The 26,357-nt window shown below is 46.1% G+C and overlaps 1 protein-coding gene across 1 annotated transcript; it reads left to right on the top strand.

Moving 5' to 3' along the window:
* The first annotated feature begins 595 nt into the window (after positions 1–595).
* Positions 596–11,456, top strand: LOC129380232 (uncharacterized). Its single transcript, XM_055063433.2, has 3 exons — positions 596–1,172; positions 4,054–4,296; positions 10,305–11,456. The coding sequence occupies exons 1-3, from the start codon at positions 751–753 to the stop codon at positions 10,480–10,482; spliced, it is 843 nt and encodes a 280-aa protein (XP_054919408.1). The 5' UTR covers positions 596–750; the 3' UTR covers positions 10,483–11,456.
* The last annotated feature ends 14,901 nt before the right edge of the window (positions 11,457–26,357 follow it).

Genomic DNA, 26,357 nt, shown 5'->3' on the forward strand with positions numbered 1-26,357 from the left:
CAGAACTCACGTACGGGGCAGAAACCAGGAGGCTTACGAAAAGGGTTCTACTTAAATATAGGACGACGCAACGAGCTATGGAAAGAAGAATGATGGGTGTAACGTTAAGGGATAAGAAAAGAGCAGATTGGGTGAGGGAACAAACGCGAGTTAATGACATCTTAGTTCAAATCAAGAAAAAGAAATGGGCATGGGCAGGACATGTAATGAGGCGGGAAGATAACCGATGGTCGTTAAGGGTTACGTACTGGATTCCAAGGGAAGGGAAGCGTAGCAGGGGGCGGCAGAAGGTTAGGTGGGCGGATGAGATTAAGAAGTTTGTAGGGAGGACGTGGCCACAATTAGTACATCACCGGGTTTGTTGGAGAAGTATGGGAGAGGCCTTTGCCCTGCAGTGGGCGTAACCAGGTTGTTGTTGATGATGATGATATTGACGATGATGATGACGCTGATGATGATGGTGGTGGTGGTGGTTTTATAAACTCTTATTTCAGCTAATTTCACTCATGGCTAGAGGTCGCAAGTGGGCCAAAATAGAATGTATCAGCAAAACGCCATGACTCGCTAAGCAACGTTCTGAAATGGAAGAGAGGAAAAAGAAGAACGACACGGAGGCCACGCCCTCGCGCGCTGGCACGCGAGGCCCACGCGCAAAGGAGAATCTCTCTCCCGCTTTCGAACACGCAGCTCATCGTGGCGGACGCGCTTGGAACGATCGCAGAAAGGAACGGCATCGTCCTACTACCTGTCATGGGGATCGGTGCACCTGGCGGCATGGAAATCCACCGTATCCTCCAAGGCTCCCTGTCAACCATCTCGGAAGAGACGCCATCCCGCAAGACGCCTTCCTCGTTTGCACTCGCCGCACTTCCAGATGCGGCCAAGGATGACGTGTCTTACGTGTTCGGCAACTTGGCCATCCAGGACGTCCTCCCAGACAATCGGGACCTTGTGCTCAAGCCGTGGTCCAAGGTCGACGAACGCAATTGCGGCAGCCTCACAGGACATTACAGCAGGCTGTTCCCGAGGACCGAGTGGTACCCGCTCGTTGATATGGGCGTCAAGGACACCGTGGCTCAGTGTGACACCATGCAACTACCATGGACCGTGCAAAGAGCCTGGCACCAGATGGTGGTAGCCTCGAGGGTCACCGTTCGCCTTCTAATATACAGGTAACGAATAATTCGGTATTTTCTAATTCATATATCAGGACCACTGCGAACATCCACAGTGGACAAATTTTATTTTCTTTCTATAGTGTTGTCAAAATCCAATGGACGGATTGTTTTGCCTCGCAAAAAAAAAAAAAAAAAAAGACGGCGTGTAACTTGTTGAGGAGTACACAGTAGCACAAATTAGTAATACCTCTGATATAGCAATTGGCTATGTAGCGCATTATTCAGCTTGTATTGCGCAATAACACGATCGATGGGCGAGATTGTACACGTTGTAACACGTTAAGCTAACAGACGGTTTTTGTATGGTTGGAATGAATTCACTTTCATAACAGTACGCTTAATATTAGAACATTTACGATATTTAAAGAAATCAAATGCGTCGGATGCCGCACACATTGCACACTTGCGCAATGTTTAAATGCCCAAATGATTATTAAGCGAATTCATTATATGTCCCTTTAAATTAGTCTCTCGCACGATTAGCCGACACATCTATGTGCGGTTATTCAGCATCTGCAACTATGCGTTGATCGTGGTCAATTTCGGAGGAAGAGTATGCAACTTCCACCAATGTTGCTGCTTTGACACGTCTGTTGCTGATTAGCCGTAACGTTGGCGTGCGTTCTATCGTCTGCGTTTTCACCAGCATTGGTTGCTTATTGACTTTGGTGTTGTGCTTTAAGCACGAGGTAGTCGAATCAAATCCCGGACGCGGCAGCCGAATTTCAGTGGGGGCGAAATGCGAAAACGCCCATGTACTGTGCATTGGGTGCTCTGTAAAAATCTCCAGGTGGTTGAAATTAATCTGTAGACTGTAGAATTAATCTGTATATCTGCAGTTTCTTGCACTACGCCGTGCCTTATAATCAGATCGGAATTATGGCGCGTAAAACCGCAGAATTTCATTTTATCCTCGATGCATTGCCGCTGGTAAAACGCCATATGCATCGCGAAATTCACGACGATGCGTAGCTGCTTCAAGTTACATTGCTTTATATAATTCGAGGTGTCTACGCTATTGTCTCTGCTGGAATCCTTCATTTCGAAAGTGAGGAGATCCAATCGAAATTCATTGGAACGGAGAGTATTTGTTGCTTTGCATGCAATATATCGGGAATTTCATTTTTGTTGCATTTTAATGAAACACGTTAGAATCTCCGGACTCTCTGAGGACGATTCTTAAATTAAGTAGTCCATGTTAAGTTCAACAATAGCAATTACAACGAAAAAAAAAAGAACGATATCGCAGTTAGGTAAGCTTATGTAAACGCTGATAAAATAAAGTGGATAAAGATTATATTTTAGAAACCGCTCTGTAAAACAACGCTAATTTGTGGGTTGGACTAATGCAAACGAATAGTAAATACTGGAACAACTTAAGATAAGCTATAAATTCCCAGGGCAGATTTATCCGTTTCAGGTAACCGTGATAACAGGAACGGCATACAAAAAAATGGAGAAATCTTTTTGCTGCAGAGTTAAGAATTCGTTAACTTTGTGCAAAATTTTTACGAACGCATTTGAAATATTTTTGTACACGCGTTTACGCTTCAAATGAACATGTGGGCTCACTCAGTCCGTCATATTCCACTATATGCCGTAAATATAGCCAATTTCATCGCTTAATCCTCACGTCCCAAGGCCAAGCAAGGAGTTACGATCCAGGGCATCGAATGGATTTGTGCGAATTCGGCAATGTCTCGCATCGGCACTTGTCTGGGAGAAGGAAGATAAAGCCTGCGGAAAGGGCAATTATTGCTATTCTTCTACAAAAAGACTGGAGAAGGAACGAAGAACACGATATGTGCCAAAGAGAACCCCTCCGCAAATTGGGAGTTTCTTATCACCTACGCGTGAATATATCGTCTATCATTATTATTTATCCATTCGTTCCTTCGTAGGGTTGCTTTCCAAGCTGATTTCAACTCTCCTCACAGCTAGATGACATCACTTGTTTGGATAGAATTGTTTCAGGAAGGGTTCCAGCCTATGGGCCAAGAAATTAGCACGGTTGCATAGAATAATAATAATAATAATAATAATAATAATAATAATAATAATAATAATAATAATAATAATAATAATAATAATAATAATAATAGTAATAATAATAATAATAGCCACGAGAACAACATATGCAACAACATTTTTGGGTGCGTGCTAAATTGGACCTCCTGTTTATATACAATGCCGCCGTCTGCTACCATAAAAATTGCGTAAGAATCAAAACGGCAATTAAATAACTAAGAAACGCGCATTGAGACATTTTTTTATCCCAAAGGGTAGCTTTCCCGACACCACACTAAGTCACATAGAGAAAAGCGGGGAATAAAAGTATGAAGTTGAGGTTTTTGCCCGTTTATGAAGAGAATGCCAAAATTGAACACAACAAAAGTGCTCGATTTCTTTATTGTTCGTTTTCTTTTTGGTTGGAATGAAGGCGTGCCTGAATAAATCAAGTCGAATAAAAGAACGCTAACCTTGAGTACCGCTCCTTGAGCACTTTTCGATCGTGCCTTAAAAACAAGTTTTAAACACAAGGGAAAAGACCAATTCCTGGAACTCACAGAATAACGTTTTTGCAATCCATAAAACCTTTTCGGTATGGTTAGGATGAGTTATAATAAATTATGGTGTATCTTAAAACATGGCAGTTGGATTTTCATAACTAACATTACTGTGCGTATTCAGCACAATGTTTCTTGCTAACCGGATGGGTGATCACATCGTTAGTGTTTTGATTCGGAAGGCGCTGGTTACTTAGTATAAATCAGCACACGTTTCGTGAGACGAGCTGCAGCGTTCCTCGGAGCCTTGCTTGACGAATGTGCAGTTCAACGTCAGTGTTCAGAGTCGTCATGTGTTGTCAACGCAGTGCGCAACATCCGAGTATGCTTGGAGCGGAGGCGGCCGCGACCATGAGTGGCCGGTTCGTCGAATGCGACCACGTGCCTTCTGCCGAGTACCGCCTCGACGTCTTCGGCTGCAGGCTACGCATCCACCCACGTGACACGCTGCCGTGCGCGTCGACGATGCTGAACGCCTTCAAGGCTGAGAGCAACGGCGACACGTACGGCGTGGCTGGACCGAGCAGCTGCATTTGGAGGCTACACGCGAGGTAGGCCAAACACCAGTCCAGCTAAAACACCGCAGTCAATGTGCGGCCTCTTTTATTAGTATCCCATTTACGCCATCTTATCTCGTAAGAGACGCCGTGATTGTAGGTCACATATATGCTCGTGTAAGTCAAGGTGTCACGATGGACTACTGCCTAGGTCTGTTTGAGGTAATCATGTAGCGTAATCTCTCAACGTGAAATATACGTTCAGCGAAGGGATTGTAGCAGTTTCCTCAAATACCGATGTGGGAGCTTGTAGAGGGGCACGTAGCCTGTTCGTTAGTACCCTGTTCTGGGCAATTTGGCCTTACAGTCAAAGCTGTTAGGAGATAGAAAGATAATGTATAAATATACGGAATGTGAAGAGCAAATTTCTCGTTCGCATAATCAGCCTTTTCTTTCAATCACATCAAACTTGATATCTTAGAAAAAAAAGATACAAGAAAAAAAAGCTGCGCCAAGTCTACAACTTAAACGATATATAGACGATATATTTGTAAAGGCTGCATGTATTGAGTCATAAAGCGGACAGCACCATTGCTAACCTTTCGTGAATTCATGTGTGGCTTCTCTATGGACACCTGACCCATATACATCTACCATGAAAAAGGCACAATATAACAGGGGTAATAGATGCGTGAAAGTTCGTACGAAATTACGTGTTATAGATAAAAGGCTTGCTTTTATCTATGACGTGCAGGATGAGAAATAGAAGTACGACACACTCGCCGTAATTGCTTAGTGGCTACGGTGATGGGCTGCTAAGCATGAGGAAGCAGGATCGAATCCCTGTCACGGCGGACGAATTTCGACGGGGGCGAAATGGGAAAACACCCGTGTACTTAGATTAGGTGCACATTAAAGAAACCCTCGCGGTCCAAACTTCCGGAGTGCTCCACTAGGGCGCGCCTTATAATCAGGTCGTTGTTTTGGCACGTAAACCCCCATAAATTATTTTATTTTAGAAATACCGTAAGCATACAACTGATATGTAAATATTTGGAAAAGAAAGAAACAAGCAGGCCAACTTAAGAATGAAGCGATGGAGAAAGTGTTGCAGCGCGTTGTCGGTCCGCTTTTGCCTCGAAATCTGTAGTCTTCCGTGAGACCAGTAGCTAGACCATGTGGTGGTCAAGGATGGTCTTACAAAGATAGTATCGCCCTGTGGAGGCTACGAGTCACTGTCACTGTGTCCTCAAAGGAGCGAAAGAATAGCAAAGTTGTTAGCCACCCGACTGTAGAACGAAGCGATGAAGGAACCGCAAGCATGTTTCTCAGCCTAGGCGATGTGCCTTGGCTGACATCCGGTTCCCGATGTCAACAGCCACATGCACAGCGTATAATGTGGCTGCACTGAAGACATTAGAAAGTGGAAGAAAACGCGCCACGCAGGAGAACGCGTCACAAAGTGATTAGGTTCTCTTATACGAGGCATATATTGCGCAACTGATTTGCCCCGTCATTAGTCTTGAGAAAATCCAGAATCTCAGCTGAGTGACCAGTCCCTCGTGCAGATATATACATCTGGATGCCGATGGAAAAGTGAGCCCTGACTCATACTCTGCGCCCCCCGAAGCGTCGAGGGCGCTTCGAAACTCAAGTATTCAAAACGAAATGACACTGTATGTCCCGTTTAAAGCCCTGCCGCAAAGAAGTTTCAACTTGGTTACTTTGATTTTAAATGGCTAGCACCAGGCTATCATAGCAGTGTTGGCAAAGATTACCTGGTAAATTCCACGTTTCTTTTTTTTTTTTGTATTAGATCCCACAAGTAGCCGCCAATCCCAAACCACGGCCAGCGATATTTCAATTGTGCCCGGGTGATGCCTAAACTCTGAGATTTTGCCAAAGAGTCAAGCGAGTGCGGTCTCAGTGATTTGAGGTCTGCGCCATTACAGCGAGTAAGAGGCGTTCTTGTCGGTTTCGCTGTGGAAAAGGCTTAGTTTTCTTGATACAAACAGGCCTAATTGTATTTCAAATATACTATTTTGAACGAACAATGGTTTTAACCGCGCTTGTCTAAACAAGGGTATTTTTACAGTCCGAAGTTTTGATGCGGTTGTTCTTCAAATGAAATGGCAAATTAGTAAGTCGTTAAGGTAAAATAATGTATCGTTCGTCTAAGAGGCAGTGAAGTCGGATGAATCCTTTTGTGAAAGGAATGCCTAGCACAAATTTGTTATTTCTTACATTTTGCTTGTCTTCGCTTCAGTTGGTCCTGACCTACCCAAAGATCACGGGGCGCAATATCGTGAAAATATTCCAAATAATTATATTCCATTTCTGCAATCAGGCCTCGACGATTGCTCGAAATTTTTTCGGGCCACCCCCACTTCGATTGTCTGTCACGTGATATGTCAGGAAGACTCTTCAACCCATATGACGTATTATGATTGATTAGACCGAACAAACGAAAAATACCCATTTCGGATTCTGCGCCTTTTTCACCATCAGCCGTCCGCTATTAGTCAAATGTGTTTGGAATGTGCCCACTTCGTCTGCTGGTCCCGAAATGTCACAAAACCACAAAAATTCGCCACTGCAAAGTGACGTAACAAAATTAAATTTTTTTCGAAATAGCTGGAGACTCACCGGTTGCGAAATGAATAAATGATGGCTCCCCGCCGATTGTTTCGGCACTGGATGCTCGGACCTGCAGTGGAGAATTGATTTACATGTGTATAATATGTCTTGAGTGGCAGATGATGCTTTCGAGCCAATTCGGCACCCACGTGCGTGACTAAAATTGTACGGAAAAGGGATTGCCGAGAAAATTCATTTCCTCCTGTATCTGTGAATGCAGAATGAAATTAAAGAGTTCAGTCCAAACTTGGCAATACGAGTTTTCTAGTGCACTCATTAGTTTGCGTTTACGCATGTTAATTACGAAGAAATTCCGTCTTGTTGGCGACCCTGTGATCCGCATGCTTTTTCCACGGGTACGCGACATTGCTCTACCACCTTTATTATCCTTAGGGTTCGTTTAAGCGGCATTTTTACCCTCCCATAGCATGTTCCCACATTCTTCTACCACAAAGCGAAAGCTAAGCAAAACGAAGCGGATCAATCGCCGACGCCGGCTCTGCCACCACGTCCGGTTCTATACTTTCACGGCGGTAGTTCGGCCCCACTGAAACACTCTCCACTTCTATGTACTCCTCTGCACTAGTCCGCTAATTAGACAAGAAAAATGTGCCATGGTTGGCTATGCTATTCCCTCCAGAAGCAAACCAATGTGACGTCCTATAACTACGAGAGCTTTCCATTGACCTCTGTAAACAACACCACGGGTCACCGAACTATGCTTGTGTCGACGGTTACGTAAATATGACGTCAAGAGATTGGAATAAAAACACATTGGAATAGATTTACTTTATTGGGCCCCCGTTTGCTATTTCACTTCTCTGAAGCAATTATAGAGGCCTGTATAAGCGGCGTTCGAGCAACGTATGTTGCTTGCTCTCAGTGGCGGGGCAAAATTCCGCGTTTTAGGTGCATTGCGGGCATGAAATGGCAAAGTAGCTTTTCTTTGTCTTTATGTTTTTACATACGTAGCACAAAGACGCATGTATGTACCTAGGTATGTTGTCGAAGGAACACACTCTTACAATGAACGCGAATAATTATTAAATATGCAACAGATTGCTACGACTTTTCCAAAGCAATATATTAAACAATATTTCAACAGCAACACTGTAAAAAAAATAATAGAAGTGAGGTTTGAGTTTTTGTTTCCATGCTCTGGTGCGAGACTGTAGAACTAAGTCGTGTCTGTCTGAAAAAAAAATAAATACCGTGGAAGTAAAGACCTACCCGCTTCACATGCAGCGATAGGAGCGTGCGATTAAACCACTGGGCCTCTGCTTCCGACGGTGCAACAATAAGCTTTGGATTAAGAAGGTGCCATGGGAGATTGTACGACTGTGTTTCCAGAATCGCTTTCGAGAACAGCGCTACGATGAGTGCGGAGAGTTGAGCCAGGCATCAATCAAAAGATCTTTTCGGACTACATAGAACTTATACTACATTGACAAGGAAGGTGTACAATCAGTGCATTTTACCAGTGCTGACTTATGGGGCAGAGATTCCCAAGCTGACAAAGAAACTTGAGGACAAGTTGAGGACCGCGCAAAGAGCGATGGAACGAAGATTGCTAGGCATAACGTCAAGAGACAGAAAGAGAGCGGTTTGGATCGGAGAGCAAACGGGTATTTACGATATTCTAATTGACATCAAGAGTAAGGAATGGAGCTGGGCAGGTCATGTAATGCGAAGTTTAGATAACCGTTTTACCATTAGGGTTTCAGAACAGGTACTAAGAAAAGACAAACGCAGTCGAGGACGACAGAAGACTAGGTCGAGCGATGAAATTAGGAAATTCGCGGGCGCTAATTGGAATCGCTTGGCGCAGGACAGGGGTAGTTGGAGATCGCAGGGAGAGGCATTCGTCCTGCAGTGGACATAAAAAGGCTGATGATGCTGCTGATTATGATTATTATGGTGGTGATGATGATGATGATGATGATGATGATGATGATGTACCCTCTATATCGACAGGTGCCTTAGTTTTATTAGTGACTGTTTTTGCCTAAAAAATCGAGGCAAGTGTTTCGTCATTTCCATAGGCTTCCAAAGCTGGATCTTTAACGCCTGTGAGAACGAAATTCCTGCTTCAGACAGCCTAATCGCTGCATTTCTCTCGTTTGGCTTGTTTTATAGAACGTCTCTGTCACCTGCCTTTTGCAATATTCGCCCTGTGCCTTCAGGTATTGATGAAAAACCTGCTCGTTCTAAAGAAAACGCACAAGCTTCGCCCAGCGGCCGTTTGGGGCGCTAGCTGTTACGTGTCCAGATGAGCTGCCTATATAAGAAAGCTACGCGATTAAGAAAAATTCATCCAGGTTCGCGGATCAAAACCAGTACCAACGCCTTTCCGGTGTGGTCTTTCAACCATCTGAGATAACGAGGGGGCCAGCTTAAGTACACGCAGCCTGAAGACTGATCAAGCGACAAACCGAAACACGTGGATTCGGGTGGATGACAATTTTCCTTTTGCTGAACCTTCCTCCACCTTGCGCGCTTCTGTAGAACTGATTTCCGATGTTTTCTATCAGCGCGCTTATACATGTCGATTAATTCACCTTCCTGCTTCCATCTGCTAACTTACTCTTTTAACTCAGACGGTAGAAAGACCGCCAATGAAAGGCGTTAGTCACGAGGTCGATCTCTCCGGACCAGGACGAACTTTTCATAAGCTGAGAAGTTTTGTTTCAGAAAAATGCTAAAGGGTCTCCTTTAAAGCGTCATACTTTAGTTAAACTTAAAATGAACAGTGAAAACTAGCTATCAGAAAGCGAAATTTAATTTAGCTACCAATTTTTTTTAATTCTGAAAAAATTCGGAATTTCAGGTCGATGACAATTTTCTCTTTCATGAGCCTTCCTCCATCTTGCGCGCTTCCGACAATTGAGTTTCCATGTCCGAAAAGCTCTTCAACGCCTATTTCTCTTCCATTGCTAATACGCTATACATATCGCAGAAAGCATTAGACATTGTGTTTTATTTCACCGTTAAGGGTTAGGTGAGGGAGTGGTTGAAGTAATTCGAATAGTATACGACCTCGTCTATGTTTTCGTACGCTGCTGTTGTGTATTACAAGCCCTGTCTCTTCTTCTACAGGCACGCTCTCTAAAGATTCTTCAGCAGATAACGATTCCTTTGGCAGACCTCCTTCATATAGACAAACCTTCTTTCCTAGATGTGTAAAACAGAAATGTTCTGAAGAGATTGAAAGTATCGTAGCTACTTTGAAGTCTATTCGGTTAATTGCGCAGAACACATCATTAGCAGCTTCACACGAGCTCAAACCATCAAAATGTTCTTTTCCTGGATAGAGTATACGTTCACTTGCTGTAACAAATTTTAAAATTTTTCGTTTGCTAAGAGGACATTGACTCTCCTCGTGGCTGAGTCACAAACAATTGGCATCGTTTTCCTTCTTCCATCAGGTTCGGCCCGAACGGAGCAGACGGCAGCACGACAATCCCGACAGCAGGGTCCATCGCCCACGTGTGGCTGCCGTCTGCTCGGCTGCACCTCGTCGCAGCTGCAGCGACACAACAGCCACAAGCTCTGCAGGCGGCCTTACTGCCACATCAGCTGCGCGTATCCAAGCTGAGTCGCTGACCGTGCGTTCTCTCCTGACCACGTGACCAGCGACTTCAAAGTGCATTCGTATGGCTGGCACGATGGCCACACCAGACGTACGGTAGAGCAGTGCCGGCTGCCCTGCGTTCACCCGATGGCCACATTGCGCAGGGTTTGGCGAGGACGTCCTCGGCAACCGCTGCGAGCTAGTCGCCGTGTCGCTATCCCGCGACGATAGTGCAACGAAACTGTGGCGCTGCTTGCCGGTAGTGGGTGCACTTCTTTTTCGTAACTTTTTACATTTCTTTCAGTGTATTTGTGCGAAATTAGTGTTGTCACATGTATTTAAAATACAGTTTTTTGCGATCGAAATATGTTGCTATGTTGATTCCTTGAGCGTGGTATTTGTGGGCGATGGTAATAGGCGAAATTGAATGAACCATGGCACTCTATTTCTCACTGTCGTTCTGATTTTTTTTTTTTTTATGGCTATACCGTTCAAAAGCTACGACGTGATCTCGACAAGGCTGCTTTGTTACATGGTGGCCAGAGCAGACAAGTGGTTATGTTCGTGTGCTCAGCTGTCATATCCTGCAATGTAATCGCATCCACGGAAGCACAGGGCTCTCTGGAATTGCATGCCGCTGTGCTCGAAACGTAGTCCTTCTAAAGGGGCCAGGATTCAGCCTTCCCTTTTTAAGGATTGCTTGGGGGATACCCGCAAGATACGAACACATACTCTCATGCATACAGAGAAATATGTTCGAATCGCTCATACCTAAGAGGGACTTGCGGACGGCAACTTCTGACGAGGTAATGGTTGCGAAGATGAAGTAGAAGCACGAGAACATGATTACCCATGTTATTATTATTATTATTATTATTATTATTATTATTATTATTATTATTATTATTATTATTATTATTATTATTATTATTATTATTATTATTATTATTATTATTATTATTATTATTATTATCACAAGTTTCGCCCCTGCTTAAGTTTTCCTTTAACTCTGGTAGCTCACAAACGCATTATCCGTTCTGATAAGAACACAAAGCGCAAAGGAAACTTTTCCCTCGGCTTGTACCAATATCTTCCAAACTAGCACTGGTCGTTCGTAGATGTGACAACTAATGTTGGTCTAATTGGTTTACGAAGGCCATCAAAGTTGGCTTGCGCATATTTGTACCGACAAAACGGCTCAAAATTATTCACTTGTTTTGTAAAGTACTATAAACGACAATAAATTTGAAAGACCGCGCACACAGAAAAGCGAGGCATATAAAGCCTAGATATGTAGAAGCTTGTATTTAGGCGCTTTGATTACCTTTGCAATTGGTGAATAAATTCATCCACATTGAACATGCTGAAGCCAGCAACAGAGGTAAATCAAGATATTTCTGGAACAACGTGTGCTCTCACTGTTGAAAAAAGAGAGCTCAAGACGTATGTAGTGATGATGAAAATGCCCATGTCTCGAACACTGCTGATGCCTTTGCGAGACATTTATGTTCTGTATTTGGTCCAAATATGCTCCGACATTAAGTAACCTTCATTCTCACTCTGGTACCGTGTGTTCGCGTGTAACGGATGTTACCTGAATGGAAGTAACATATGTCTGCTCCGATACGGGATAATACTTTCGCTAGAAGTCATTGTTTCGTAGCGATTAAATAGTCTACGAACAATTTTTAAGACCGTTTGGGTGAAGCCTAATTAAAAAGGATTTGACAATACTCGCCCTGTAGTGCTGAGAAGGAATGAGATCTTGTATATACAGCGTATCCACTTACAGTACAGACGATTATCCTAAGCAAAGCTGAACGCACGCACCTAGCATTTTCCGTCGTGTTTTTCCCGATTCTTGTTAAAACAACACTTCTTAGGCATGTCGATGGTAATGTAACGCCAATAATAAGATGCGGACCTTTTTCAAATCATATGGGCAGACGGGCAGTGACGCGATTTTGGAGAGCACGAGAAATTGTAGACAATTTGATCCAACAAGCGAATTGGCTCATCTTACGCACGAAAGCTACTGCGTGCACTATTGGACGTTTCACAAGCCTGACGGCCAAGGCGAGGTGCGTTAATTGGATCGGCTCCATTCGATGACGTAGGGTCGCAGACATCAGGTAGTGCTTCGACGTTTTCTTCTTCCAGGTGGTATTGGTAGAACCCAAGTAATCGCGAAATTGGTGAATGAACGCTCTGCCGCTCTTCGCTCGCGGTACCCATATATATATATATATATATATATATATATATATATATATATATATATATATAATTGGGGGGAGGGCGGGAGTGGGACAGGCGAAGTGAGAAGGCGAGGAAGCGCTACTACACACGACAGCAGTTACGGGCAAACTAATAAGTTTAGGTTCAAGGTCCGGTACCGTTTCTCCTATTTCTGAAAACTAAACACCACGCAAATATGTCAATACACGGCATACTAACGCAAAGCCGGAATAAAGTACTGTGGCATAAAGGCGAAAGTACGGAAACGGTCGCACGTGAAATCAACACTTCTGTGCCCGCCTTTGCAGCTGTGCGCCTATGACATTGTGCAAGATCGCGGGTTCCATCCCGAACGTGGCAGCCGCATTCCACGGGCGTGATAGACAAATACGGCCGCGCACTTAGATTTGAGGCCACATTAAAGACTCTAGGGGGTCAGAATTACTTCAGTGTTCGCCACTGAGTCGTGCCTCATAATCCGATTATGGTTGTGGCAAGTAAAGCCAATAATTCAAATACAATTTAAAATTTATCCCTCGATGCTATTTTTCGTGTGAGGCAATGACGATGCTAACCTTCTCGGAGGTTATGAACACTGGCGCACAACAACGCCTCAAGCAAACACCTCTCCGTGCATGTTCTGTGCAAGACGCGGACAAACAGCACTGGTGCCCGCAAAGTAACGTTTAACAAGTCACCCATCTCGTGTTAGACTGAACGTCGAAGAAATTACGCTTAAGCGTAAAAATTACCGCTAATTACCGTCAATTGAAGCATCGAGCACAGAAACCTTCGCTTACATTGATTCCCACAGTGCCTGCGATGTGCACAATTTTTTTAACTTGTGTTAAACTGTGCCAGCAGGTGAGCTCGACACCATTTCTTCCCTTAATGTAATTAACCGTGCGCGTAGCTCGGAGCATGTATCCGTGATTTCGTTCAGTTGTAATAGATGACATGCAAGGGAACACAAGAACTCGTCAGTCTCAGGCACAGTCTTTTGGATATGCTCGTCATTTCGATAATCAGAGCTCTTAAACCACCCATAAATATTTTGCACTTGCGCTTACTGCTGTCTCGTAAATTCGGCTGATACTGCATTGAGGTCGTCGTGGCGGTGGTGGGAGGGGGGAGATGAAAACAATTTTTTTTTTCTTTTTTGAAGGAAAGGGGCAGAGGGATAGAAGGGGGAGGCTGCTACGCATGATAGTCCCTCGCCGCCTTCTCAATTTGCCCACGATATCGCGCCTGGAGCATCGCAAGGCAGCCTCCCCGTGCTCTTCGCTGCCTATTAATTTACGGAGGAACAAGGGTGGGGGGGGGGGGTGCTTAGAGTACCCCCACATGATGTGATTAAATTTGGCTTTGGTTGTGCAGCAAAATTTACAGCTAGATGTGTGGTAGAGAGTGGTGTCGATGAGGTGGAAGGAGAGGGCAAGGTGTGAGTGCAGCTGTCGCCACACCACCTCGCACCTGCGCGAGCATTTGTTTATTAGCTGCGGGAACATTAAACGCTCCAGGCGGTAGCGGCTACAGATTTCGCGAAAAGTTGGAAGGCGATACCGCGCAGTTAACGTATCCTCTGTCACAGCGGAGTCTGGCTCATCTAATGCCTGCGCCCGGACCGTAAATTCTCGGGCACTGGCGTGAGCCGCTTCGCTTCTGGCAAGACCAGCGTACGCGGCTGTTCAAATTGTTATATTCGCATTCCATGAAACGAAGTGCGCCATTGCAGTCGTATACACTTCAACATGTGTCATCGGATTGGTGGGAGTGGCGATAAAGCAATTGGAAAGTTTGTCACGTCAAGGGAACTTCTCATTTTATTTGTCCTGTAAGATGTCACAAGTTCACTGCATCAAAGGGAACTAAACCAACTCCCTCACAGTAGTTTAACGAAGCGTTCAGCATAAATTATTTATCACCAAATACGTCACTGCACTTTTCGTAGTATGAACTGACTGTTTTTATCAACGAAGCGTGCTGCCTTTATCGCGCATTGGAATCAGCTATAGGACTTTTTTGCAACAGGCGAAAATTTTCAGTATTCCAGATTTTTTCACAAACTTAAGAACTTCAAGTATCTCTTCCATAAGACAACTTGGGATCAACCCAGGTAGCAGAAAATCGAGGGGCAAATAAACGCGTGGCTAGCTTTGAGCATTGGGTCATATAAGCCGTGTGGGATATTTTGGTATGGAATATTTTAGAGCGCAGCTCTTTGGCGTCCGTTCCTGGGTTTCGCGTCGTCGTCGGCGTTGTCGTCGGCCTCGTAACCAGCTCCGCCCCCCTTTCATCCCCCCAGCGCTAGCAGCGACCGACTGATACCGCTGGATGCCGCTGACGCCGGTAGAGAGTCAAGATAACGTGACTGCATAGAACACCGTCGCCGCCATGCAGAAAGAGGAGGAAAGGGTCCCCCCCCCCCTGTTCTTGTGTGGCGGATAGGGTGCTCTTCAGTTGCCGACGCGCCGGTTATTTCACGTAGGCCCCGGCACGTCGACGAATACGTGACCACCTTCCCACGGCTAGACCTGGTTCTTAGCGCTGCGGAAGCGAGGGTATCATATTGTTTGTGTCGGCATCGGCGGCGTTGTCCCTGAAACCAACTCCGCAGCTGGGGTTGACTCACTATCGGCGTCAGCGGCATCAGTCAGTCGCTGCTATCTCTTCCCTCCTCCCTTTATCGTGTTGTCCGCTTGCTGCGCGCGCTTCTGCCCCCATCGTTTGCCGCTGGGTGTACACGCCGCCCCCCTCCCCCCTCTTCCTGCGAGTCTCCGGTTGTCAAAGCGCCGGCTCGAACTTAATTCCTTTCTTCGCTCCTCCTCCAATGCAACCCCTGTGCGGTGGCAATCAGAGAGCCAGATCGGTGGCGGCGGATCTGTATATGTGCACCGCCCGAGCCGAAATTGCCGCTGCCGTTCGCCCTGTGCGGTGGCAATCAGAGAGCCAGATCGGTGGCGGCGGATCTGTATATGTGCACCGCCCGAGCCGAAATTGCCGCTGCCGTTCGCCACTGCGAAATTATCTGCCAGTTCTTTCTGAGCCATGAGCGAGACGACCGATGGAAGTCCTCCGTCTGCTGCTGCTGCTGCTGCTGCTGCTAAACGAGCTGCCAGAGCAGAGGCCCAGCGCCGTCGCCGTCAGAATCCAGAGGTGCGTGCCGCCGAAGCAGAAGCTTACCGTCGCCGCCGTCGAGATGATCCAGGAGTACGCGTCGCCGAAGCAGAGGCTAAGCGCCGCCGCCGAGAAGACCCTGCCGTTCGCGCCGCCGAAGCGGAGGCTCATCGCCGCCGTCGAGAGCAACCAGCAGTAAGCGAGGCTGAAGCAGAAGCTCATCGCCGCCGCCGAGAAGACCCTGCAGTTCGCGCCGCCGAAGCGGAGGCTCATCGCCGCCGTCGAGAGCAACCAGCAGTAAGCGAGGCTGAATCAGAAGCTCATCGCCGCCGCCGAGAAGACCCTGCCGTTCGCACCGCCGAAGCGGAGGCTCATCGCCGCCGTCGAGAGCAACCAGCAGTAAGCGAGGCTGAAGCAGAAGCTCATCGCCGTCGCAGAGAAGACTCTACCGTTCGCGCGGCCGAGGCCGAGGCCAAACGCAAACAAAGGCTCGCAAACAGTCAGGGTGAAACAGCTTATTTGCTGCGCTCAAATTTCGCATTAGGAAGTAACGTAATCGTCGGTAATTTTTTTTTTTAACTTTCGCAGACCAGGTCTTATAGCGACAGCGTTACACTACTTTAGTAATGAACTGTAGTCCTTCGGTCACTTCGATTTTCCCAATGGTTTCCCATTCAACGAAACCGACTTGTGACGAAAGCTTCGCAAACTTGCGTTGATCTTGTGTTGTGCTCCTGCATTTAACATCGGTGTTGGGCTATAGCAATTGATACGTTTTCCAATCCATCTCCGATTACCTCCCCGAAAGTGGAAGATTTTCTTGTAATTGTGTTGATATATTATGCTGTCCCTACCATATTTCCTTGATTTATTTCTCATGAATATAAATACGCAGATTCAAAGAGACAGATTACAACAATTTTACCCAGTTGCGATATTTAGAATCTGCCTCTTTCAATCTACCGGCAGAAATTATTCCCGTAGCCGCATTTCTATCGAGGTCAAAGGAATTTTCCAGCGCGCATTACCAACGAAACCTGACATAATCACTGTATGGAACAGCGAACACGAATCTTGTCACGGTAACTAGTGCGTACATACTATAGCTAGAACACGCAGAACACGAATATTCCCCCAATAAAACACTAGTCTACAGGAGTATCGCCTCTCAGGCCAAATTTATTCCCGGCTTCCTTGGAGTTGCTCCATCTCCTTGGAGCAACTCCAAGGAGATGCGCTATCTTGGGTAGGGTGCGAAAAAAAGCGGTAGCTGATATATACATTTTTTTCTTACGCCGAAGATATTAGCCTCTAGTTCTTCGGGATTTTTCGTGACGGTGTCCCCACGGGAAAAAAAGAATTTCACCGATGATTACAATACTCCCTAATGCGAAATTTGAGCGCAGCTCTATGCACGAAAGTAGTATGCTTGTGAATATTTTGTATTACAGTTATAAACGTACAGCGATTATGTTAGCAAGATAACGCTGTGGGCAGTGTGGCTACCGTGGACCATCTGTCTCAAGCGGCACATTACAAATGGATGCCTTCTCGATGACGTCATAGGTGAACAGTCAACGGCGCGCTCCTCTGGCGTGATAGCGTTGCGGTCGTCTCAGCTGAGCCGGTCGTGTGCGGCACTACGATTTTCTTCTCATGATTTCACCATACCCTCCTCCACCTCTTTCCGCTTTATGGTTCGGCTGCACCTCCTCATCCGCGTTCCTCATCGCGCTCTATGCGCTATCGCCATCTTTCATCCCCCTGCTGCGGTTACTCCGAGCACGCCGACACTCAACGCAGGAACAGGCACCTTAGAGCTGCGCTCTAAAGAAACCTTAGCGATTGGAGCTAGAAGCGCGTACAAGCTTTAATATCCCGCATACGACATACAACACAACATTGATGATAAACAACGTATTGATGATAAGGCGCTCCTACCAACAATGCGAAACACGTAGCGCTCCCCGCATTCGTTTCCCTTAAAGCGTTCTCTTGCGCAAGCTGCCACAGAGAGGGTAGCTTTCGACGTGGTGTGTGACGTCACTATCCTTTCATATATAATAGAACCGGCCTTGCAACTTATCTCATTGTTGTCCCTCAATCGCTATGGGTAGGCAATGGATAGTTAAGACTCCCGATGAGCAGCGCGAATATGCGGACTGCCAAACGGAAAGAAACGGCAATACGACCTACGGCAGCCCGCTGCCGCTACTCGTATTGACCCTATGGCTGAATAATGCGCAGCAGGATGAACCGAGCAATGAAGCATTCCATACCCTCCTGAGGCCTTGCAGTGGTGGGGGTTTTGAACAGCTCTGCTGGATTTCCCCTTTCGCAGGGCCGGAATGGAGAGTCATTTCTTTTATTGTTGCGATAGGAACTATAATATGGACGATCCAGTCACATTTCTTCTCGGCCTGGATGTTCTGTATGCACGCCAAGTGTGACAAGAAAGAGCCGTCACAGTGCGGCGAGATATGCTGCGAGGGCATGGCTGCGGGTGCGAGGGCAAGTTCGCGAATGTGAGGTGAGAAAGATGGTGTCTTGATGTTCGCCGTCTTCCTGCGCGCCTATTAACGCGACACGGTTAAGGAGCACGTGTCTCAGAAAAGGCGGTGTCTGCGGCGTCGGTCGTGAGCGAAAAATCACGGAAGGAAATTCATAAATAAAAGCAACTTGCAAGATGGGAATCGAACCAGGGTCGCCGGTGTGAGACGGAGACGCTACAACTCAGCCATGAGTTCGATGGTTCAAAGCGTGACGAAAACGCCTCAAGTGAATGCCGTGTTGCCCGTAGAAATTTATACTGCGGTGTATATCGGTAATTATGAGCATGTAAATTACAGAAGCCGCAGTTAAATGAGTAGCGAAGTACGTTTTCACTACATTTCTTCGGCGCTTGGCGCACACTCAGAGCCATCTTACGGCAAGCACAGAAGACCCCCTCCTCGCAATGTGCGGCGCTGCCCCGACAGATGGCGCGCCACTCGCCTGCTTCTCCCCTTCGTCTCGTTTGAGCGCACTGGGGCCGTGCGGGAACAGGTGCGAGGATGTCTCAATACCCTCTCTCCCCTTCCAACTTCCAGCGTGCGTTACTCGAACCCTCGTGTTTAGGCGACGCGGCTCCTCTTTCCGCTCACAGCGTGATTCCTAGGTGCAGCGTCCGATGCGGGACGCCTCTGACGGGATCGCTGCGCCGTAGCGCGTCTGGGGGGAAAGCGTCCCCTGCGATGTGTGCCGTGCTGCTAGCGAGGAGTCATGTGTCTGCGTGGTGCTCCCAAGCGAGATAGAGGACGATCCCATCGAGGTAATGCATTACAGCGGGGAGTTCCAAAGTGAAGTGCGAGCCGAAATCGTTCGAGCGTCGGAGATCGCGTAATCCAGGTTTCCCAGGTGGGGTGAAACCAGAGGACGCAGGAAGCGTTGTCTCGCCGCTACCGGCGCACCTTATCACGCCGGCGTTGTGGCAGTGTGTGCTGCGAATACGCTGGTGTGTTTAGGAGCATCACTATCGTCGGCTTATCTTTGTCCCTATGGGCGTCCCACCATGACTGTTTGGTAAGTTAGAAAATTATTCAAGTAGGTTATTGTTGCGATAGTTGACGGGCGGAGGCAAGGCCCCTCCCGTAGTGAACGAGACAGTCGTTCCAGCCGAAGAACGCCTGGTTTATTTCACGCTCGGAAATATAAAGAAAAGATAAGGGTAGAGGGAAGGTGTGACAGAAAGAGTGCGCACATGCGCACTGAAGGAAATAGCTTGCTTGTAATGTTCATGGGTTACCGCAGTTATATTGTCTATAAAACTACAAACCTTTATTGGTGTGATTTTTGTTTTTATATCAATAGCGATGCTTCGCCTAAACTGCGGCTTTTGATGAGTAATATTTAAAGTGAACGGTGTAACTAAATAGAGAAGACTCGCCTCACCTTCAATACTGCTCAAGATAGAACGCAGGGTCCAAAATAAAAATCACGCAGTCAAGCGGGTTCGAACCTCTGCGGTGAGACCACAATGTAATTCTAGTCCATGGCCTTAACCGCTCGGGCATGACTCCCTTTATATATATTACGTGGGAGCAAAGATTATAGAAAACCAAATCGCTACAGAAATTTAAGAATTGAAAATACATTCAGCTGTCAGGCAAGCACGTCCAAGTGTCCAATGAAAACATCCAAGCACTCGGTCATTCATTTGTGAATATGCTGTTTACGTTGGTAGTGTGTGTCCTGCAAAAGGAACATCGGCCATGACTGCCACTGTCAGTCATCAGGCACGCTGTTCTCAATCTTGAGTACAAAATCAGTTGCAGGTTGTCGTTGTTCTTTTGCTTTCGCGAGTTGACATCACAAGTGCGATCATGGGTTCACATCACCTTATACTCCAAACCTTCTTGTGGATAAAATTCGAAACGAAAATTCTTGGGTTTCACATGCTTCTACGGCGTTGTTATTGTGAAGCACACCGCAGTGGGTGAGTTCAGATTTATTTTCATCGCCCGAAGTTCTTTAACGTGCACCGAATTCTGAGGACACGAGCGTCTTTGCTGCAAATGTAAACGGATATCATCGAATGTGATCTCCAGGTTTCCGCTGGGTGAGTGACGCCTTGCTTGCTTAGTTATTAAGCAAATATATACTTGAATTTGTACGAATTATTAGACAAAGGGAGATGCACAAATATTAACCACAGGGAGGAGATGATAGTCTGGCCTATCATTTGGCATGCTTCTCCAGGTGCAGAATGTTAATTACGATGTACACAGTGATCACATATACAAACAAGCAGAACATACAGCCCCAAACACAAACGCATATTCAATAAAGATATGTACAGCGTTTTGTGAAGGCTTGTGCGCCCCCAGTAGACCAGCAGCGCTTTCATGGCGCGTAACGCGCATCTAGTGCGTTGCCACGGACCGCGAATGTGCTGCAGTTCCAAAGTCAAGTGGCATCGCAGGTATGCAGCGCCGCATGCAAAGACGGTCGCTCTGATCAGTCAAACCACTCCGGCAGCGAACAAAACTAGCGCTTCGCTAAGTGCGCTGGTTTCGCTTGTGCGCGACGAAGTATGTTAACCATCCTCCTTAAGTATCTTAAATGTTCCTCCTTGAACAGGCACGAGCAGTACCGACGCCTGCACCATTGTGCCAACGAGGCTGTCCAACGAGCGCCCACGACGATTTTTCCATAAACAGAGCAGTTTCTTCGCCTAGGCTTTAAATAGCGCCAGCAATTTCTCTTCATCCATACGAGCCTCGGTAGTTTTGTGTAGACATTCACTCCGCAGTTGAGTACAAGCCCCATGCTACCAAGATCATATCTGTTTGTTGGATGGTTAATTACCGACGAATGCTTCCAGGATATCATTTAGTGTTATTTACAGCATGCATCCTCCAATTTCCAGCATCTTCGTGCCAGTGTGTACGCAGGTGACAAAAGATCTTTGCAAAACTTATTACAATAATATAGGACAAGGAAAAAAGAAAGATTCCTAATGCGTGCGCAAATGCTGCTCCTGTGCATAAGATGCGGGTGAATCCGGCTGTCAAGGGAAAAAAACAAAAAGAGAAACAAAAGGGTATTGAGAGCATTTTTTTCCAACACCTTTTCCAACACCTTTCTTTTCCAACACCTGTTTCCAACCTATTCAGACACGGCAGCGAGTCATAACAGCGGCGTATGAAAGGGTGAATTTATGGCTATTCCCCTTTGACAAAGAATGCCAAAATTGAACACAAAACCGAAGTTCTGGAAACGGTGGTAGAAGAAAGTGCCAAGAGCGCGAAGAAAGCGTGTCGCATTCGACATGCCCATTACATTGTACAGGAGATGTATTATGTTCGGATACTTCTATTTATATTTTGTACTTTCTTTCATTGGTTCGAATAATTTCGTCCATGACTGAAGAAAATCTAAGAAAACAATCATAACATACAATCGCTCTTGAGCACTTTCCGGTCGCGGCTTAACATCAAGTTTGTAACAGAACGTAACATATGTACTTTTGACACACACGAAATATCTTTTTCGAAAATCTCTTAATATTCAGTGTATTTGCTTTTTCATATTTTGCTACACGGCGGTTGCACTTGCAAAACTAAGATTACTGCATTCTGCACATCGTCATTTCTTAACATATTGGCAAGGTAAAATACAACAGTTCAGCAGCGAGAAGTCCAGGATCTATTTTTGGTTTTACTTTCCAGAATGGATGAGGACATCGTCAGTACTTTCACTCGGTAGGCGCTCTGAGGATAAAGCAGGGAACCTTTCACCTGAACAGCTGCAGCGTACGGCGAAGCTTTGCATGACGAATGTGCGCTTCAAAGGCAGCGTTTAATGTCGCCATGTGTTGTTAACGCACTTCATAGGTTCCGATTACACATACACAGCAGTGATAGAACCACTGCTGGTGACTGCACGACTTCCATTCGCAAATACGGGTTTAGTAAGATGTAGCTTGTTGCTGGTTGCTCAGTGATACTACCTATAGATGGAAGCGTTGTGTTTGTTATGCCTTTTTACGCTGCCACTGATGCGCATCTATCTGCTGCTCCATTACCCTGGATCCCAGCATGGCTTGGTACTCAGCAAAACCTAATTGATCAGCTGTATTTGTTTGTAGTCACTATGTTTGACATATCCCCTAACAGGGGTTCACATTCCGATTTCCCGTGTAGAGTATTCAGTGTGCTTAACGTATTAGTGTATATGACTGGGTTTTCGTGTTTCTCAGCGATGATCTTTTCAACTACAGAAGATATTACGTATACTTCGGCTGTGTAGACAGAGGCATGCTGTAGTAATCGAATGCTTGTGTCCCGATTTTCCATTACGGCACCCCCACCCACGTGTTCTTTTGTTTTAGAGGCATTTTGACATTTGTCCTGATGAGCGCGGAACTTTTGTATGATGTGTTCGTGCGGGGTGTCATTTTTCTTTAGAGGTACGAATGCCCAATCACTTAAATGTATGCATTCGCACCACGGGGTAGTCGTCGGGGTCTTTTAGCAACTTTAAGGAGCACATGAGGAATGTGATAAACACTACAGTATTCTTCCTATCGCAGAAGAAGGGGTCTGATCATGTTCAGTTTATTTGTGTTGTGTAAGCGTGAGTTGCACTGTGTCACGATGTTGTAGCATATGCGTAGTGGTGAGGACTGCATTCTGCGCATGGAGGAAAAAGCAGCTCTATGCGCTGCTGTAAAGGATGTTCATTACAGTAAACGTATAAGCTCTGGGCAGGAGATGTTCTGTAAGTACCACTTGCCAATGGTAGTCCTAGGTTATGACGTAGTGTGCGTGGACGCAGCCGCACAAAATCCCGAACGAGGATTCAGAATGGCCATGGCCATCAACGCAAGCCTTTCCGAAAGCACAAGCGGCTCAATGAGCTGAAGAAGCGTGACTCAGGCTGTGGAGCCGACGCTCTAGCTGCGGCGGAGGTAGTGAGAACCGGCAAATCGCTAACCATTCCAACTGATTCACAAGACGCGTGCGGACATTTCCTGAACAGCAGAATAGGCCACCGCGCACTCCGTGTACTCCTCGAGCTTAGAGGCGGCGTAACACTCCATACAACACAGCCACAGCTGATGCAACACAATATCCTGTGGGTGCAGGGACATGCAAGAATGCCGGGGAACGATGAGACGGGTAGGGTAGCTCAACGTTATACAATCCGATTACCAGAAGGATATGCACTCGAAATTGGACCTCCTGTTTCAAGTGAAAACTCAGATTTGTTGGCACACTACGGCAGGGGTACCAGGATACGATATCCTCCCCCTCAAAAATCCCTCACGAGGCCGGTGGTCAATGATTCGAGACAGCTCCACACAGGAACCTTGCCCAACTTAAATCTACTCAGTAAAACGTGTACCCCACCAGATGCACAGCTAAATACCGGGAGCCCAAAATGTACCAGATCTCACGGGAATGCCAACATATGACAACAGTCCCCAAAATCATAAATCCAAGTGGGGAGCAATGGCAGGCACTGCTGGCCGGCGACCGCTGCTGTAAGACCAAATTGGTCTCGTGCAGCGAGCACGCAGGGCAGCTGAAACCGCTGGAGCCCTGGACAAAGGGTCTCGCCCCTGCTAAACCCAGTAAAGAATGTCAAGAAAGACCCTGACAGATTGCCACAAAAGACCCTGTAAATCGGAACCAATAAATGTTTTGGATGATGATCGTGATGATGATGATGATGATGATAAAGAGACGGCGTGCTCTCCTGCACAACGATGTGTGCGTAGTGCCCGCGTGGGCACTTCTTGCCTTCTGGACGGGGAATGATACAAGTAAACAATGCGAGAACGATACAACAATACAAGTCACTAGAAAGAGGTGATACGCCTACGAAGGTGCAGGCTGCAGGAGCTTAGCGGAGTCTGCAGATTGTCCCAGAGGCATTCAAGTTGACATCTTGCATTGCTTGACTGCCCTGATGATTTCGCACCTTTGAACGCGCTCTACCTCTAATGTATGTATGTATGTGTGGCATGCCTAAGCTTTAGCTCGGAAGCTCTCATCGTTTCATTGAGAAAGCAATTATACACTCTATGAAAAAAAGGACGAAAAAGGGTACGAAAAAGATGTCTATCAATGACTTCCGCGTTTAATGTGTATCCCTCTCTTATGGTGTGCGCACGAAGGACATGGATCTTCACATTGCAGCTTTTAAGTTTCCCGCAATTTTCTCACGAAGAGGCAAGGTGCTGCTATGCATGTAGTTCAATAGACAGTGCACGAACTTCGAACTATTCACGATTTATAAACAATACCGTTTTCGCCGCATAGCTCCATAACACGGACGAAAACAGCGAAGTGCATGGGGAGTAACTGTTGTCGTTCGTCCACCCGTTGCTCTCTTTCCGACCAGGGACTAAACACTTACTCTCCGAAATTTGCACACGGAACCCACATTCATGCAGTTAGTCCTTTGAGGGACGAAAGCGCCCTTTTTAGGTCTAACGGCCCCGTTACTCCCGTTTTCTACGGGATTTTTCTTAGAGTGTATAGACACTTCCAGGCATATTTCCGCCGTCACCGTCGCCATGATATTCCGTATAAAGTCAAGGTGCGATAACAGCGTGGCCGCGAGCTGCATGCTATAGGTGCGAGTGAGAGTGTGCGAGGATTAGCCAAAGATGGTGGCTGTATCTAGCTAGTTCAAGGGTGGAAGGCGGGGAGCAAGCGCGCCGTCTTCCATCGTGCGCTAGGCACCGGGAGGGAGGCGAATATAGAAGGCACGTTCTCCTCTGGCGGCGTCTGCGTATGGCACGGCTTAGCGCGGTCACGCCGGCCTTATCGTGAAGGCGGCAGGCGGTCGGTTCATAGTCGTAGGTGGGCCGTTGGCCGATAGTTTCGTGTGCATGGTGGTTTCCCTGCTTAGTACGCGTTGAAGTGAGAGACAGCACTAGAGTCAATTCACTCGCTGCATATGCCGCTATTCGTGACGCCAGCATTATGACTCCGCGGTCATCTCGTGAGATGTGTTCAAGTTTACCTGTGCGCGCATAAAACCATCCTTGTTAATTTAGTTTATACGCGAATGTTTACAAGTTTACGGCGGATAAACGTACTATCTTCCCTCCGAATAGCAGCCTAAGAATTTGCTATCGATATCGATGCTTCGCCTCGTGCGAAACTACCAGATTTCTTTTTACACGGCAACCACAACAGTAATTTCGATGCGGTTTGTTGCATTTCAAAGAAAAACGCAATATCAATTGCAGAAAATACATTTCTTACTTACTCCGCCAGTGTTCTTAAAATGTTCTTATAACCTTTACTTGAATATGCCTCACTCATCTGGAGCCCTCATCAGAAAGAAATGACTACAAGGTTGGAAAACGTTCAACGTCGTGCCGCGCGCTTCATATGCTTAAAGTATCGCCGTTTAGATTCCATCACACCGATGTTGCAGTCTTGTGAACTAGAAATACTAGAAGTATGCAGACAAAAAAAATCTTCTCAAAGTGTTTTTAGTATACTTCATGGATATTTAAAATCAACAAATATGAGTATGTGCAACTTCCAGGAAAACGAAGCAGTTGTGTTAATCACCAATATGTTTTACGCCCATACTAAGCGCGCTTTCCTTTTTTCCCTACCGTGATTGAACTTTGGGACGCGATACTGAGCTTTGTGGCGAAAGCCAATGATGTTTGTCAATTTCAAAAATTGTGAAACATGTATTTTTGTGATTCCGCTGCCGCTTGATGCACCTGTGTATATGGTCTGCCTGAATTTAAAGCCCTACCTGCAAGAACCCTCAGCAGAGGGTTGACTGTATGAAGAAATAAATAAATAGATAAATAATAATGTTCTATGTTTTCAAAATACAAGAAAGCTAACCGCCATGTTTACAACTCTGTAATTCAGTATTGAAAAACAATATTACCAATCACTAAACTACACCTTATAATACGCATAGAGCAGATAAACGTGATATATGACAAACCTTTCTGAACTATACCACTATTTTTATTATGAATTTCGCAAGACACTTGTAAACATTGTAATAATTTCACGTAGACTCT

Source organism: Dermacentor andersoni, chromosome 1, assembly GCF_023375885.2.
Source record: "Dermacentor andersoni chromosome 1, qqDerAnde1_hic_scaffold, whole genome shotgun sequence".
Classification (NCBI taxonomy): domain Eukaryota; kingdom Metazoa; phylum Arthropoda; class Arachnida; order Ixodida; family Ixodidae; genus Dermacentor; species Dermacentor andersoni.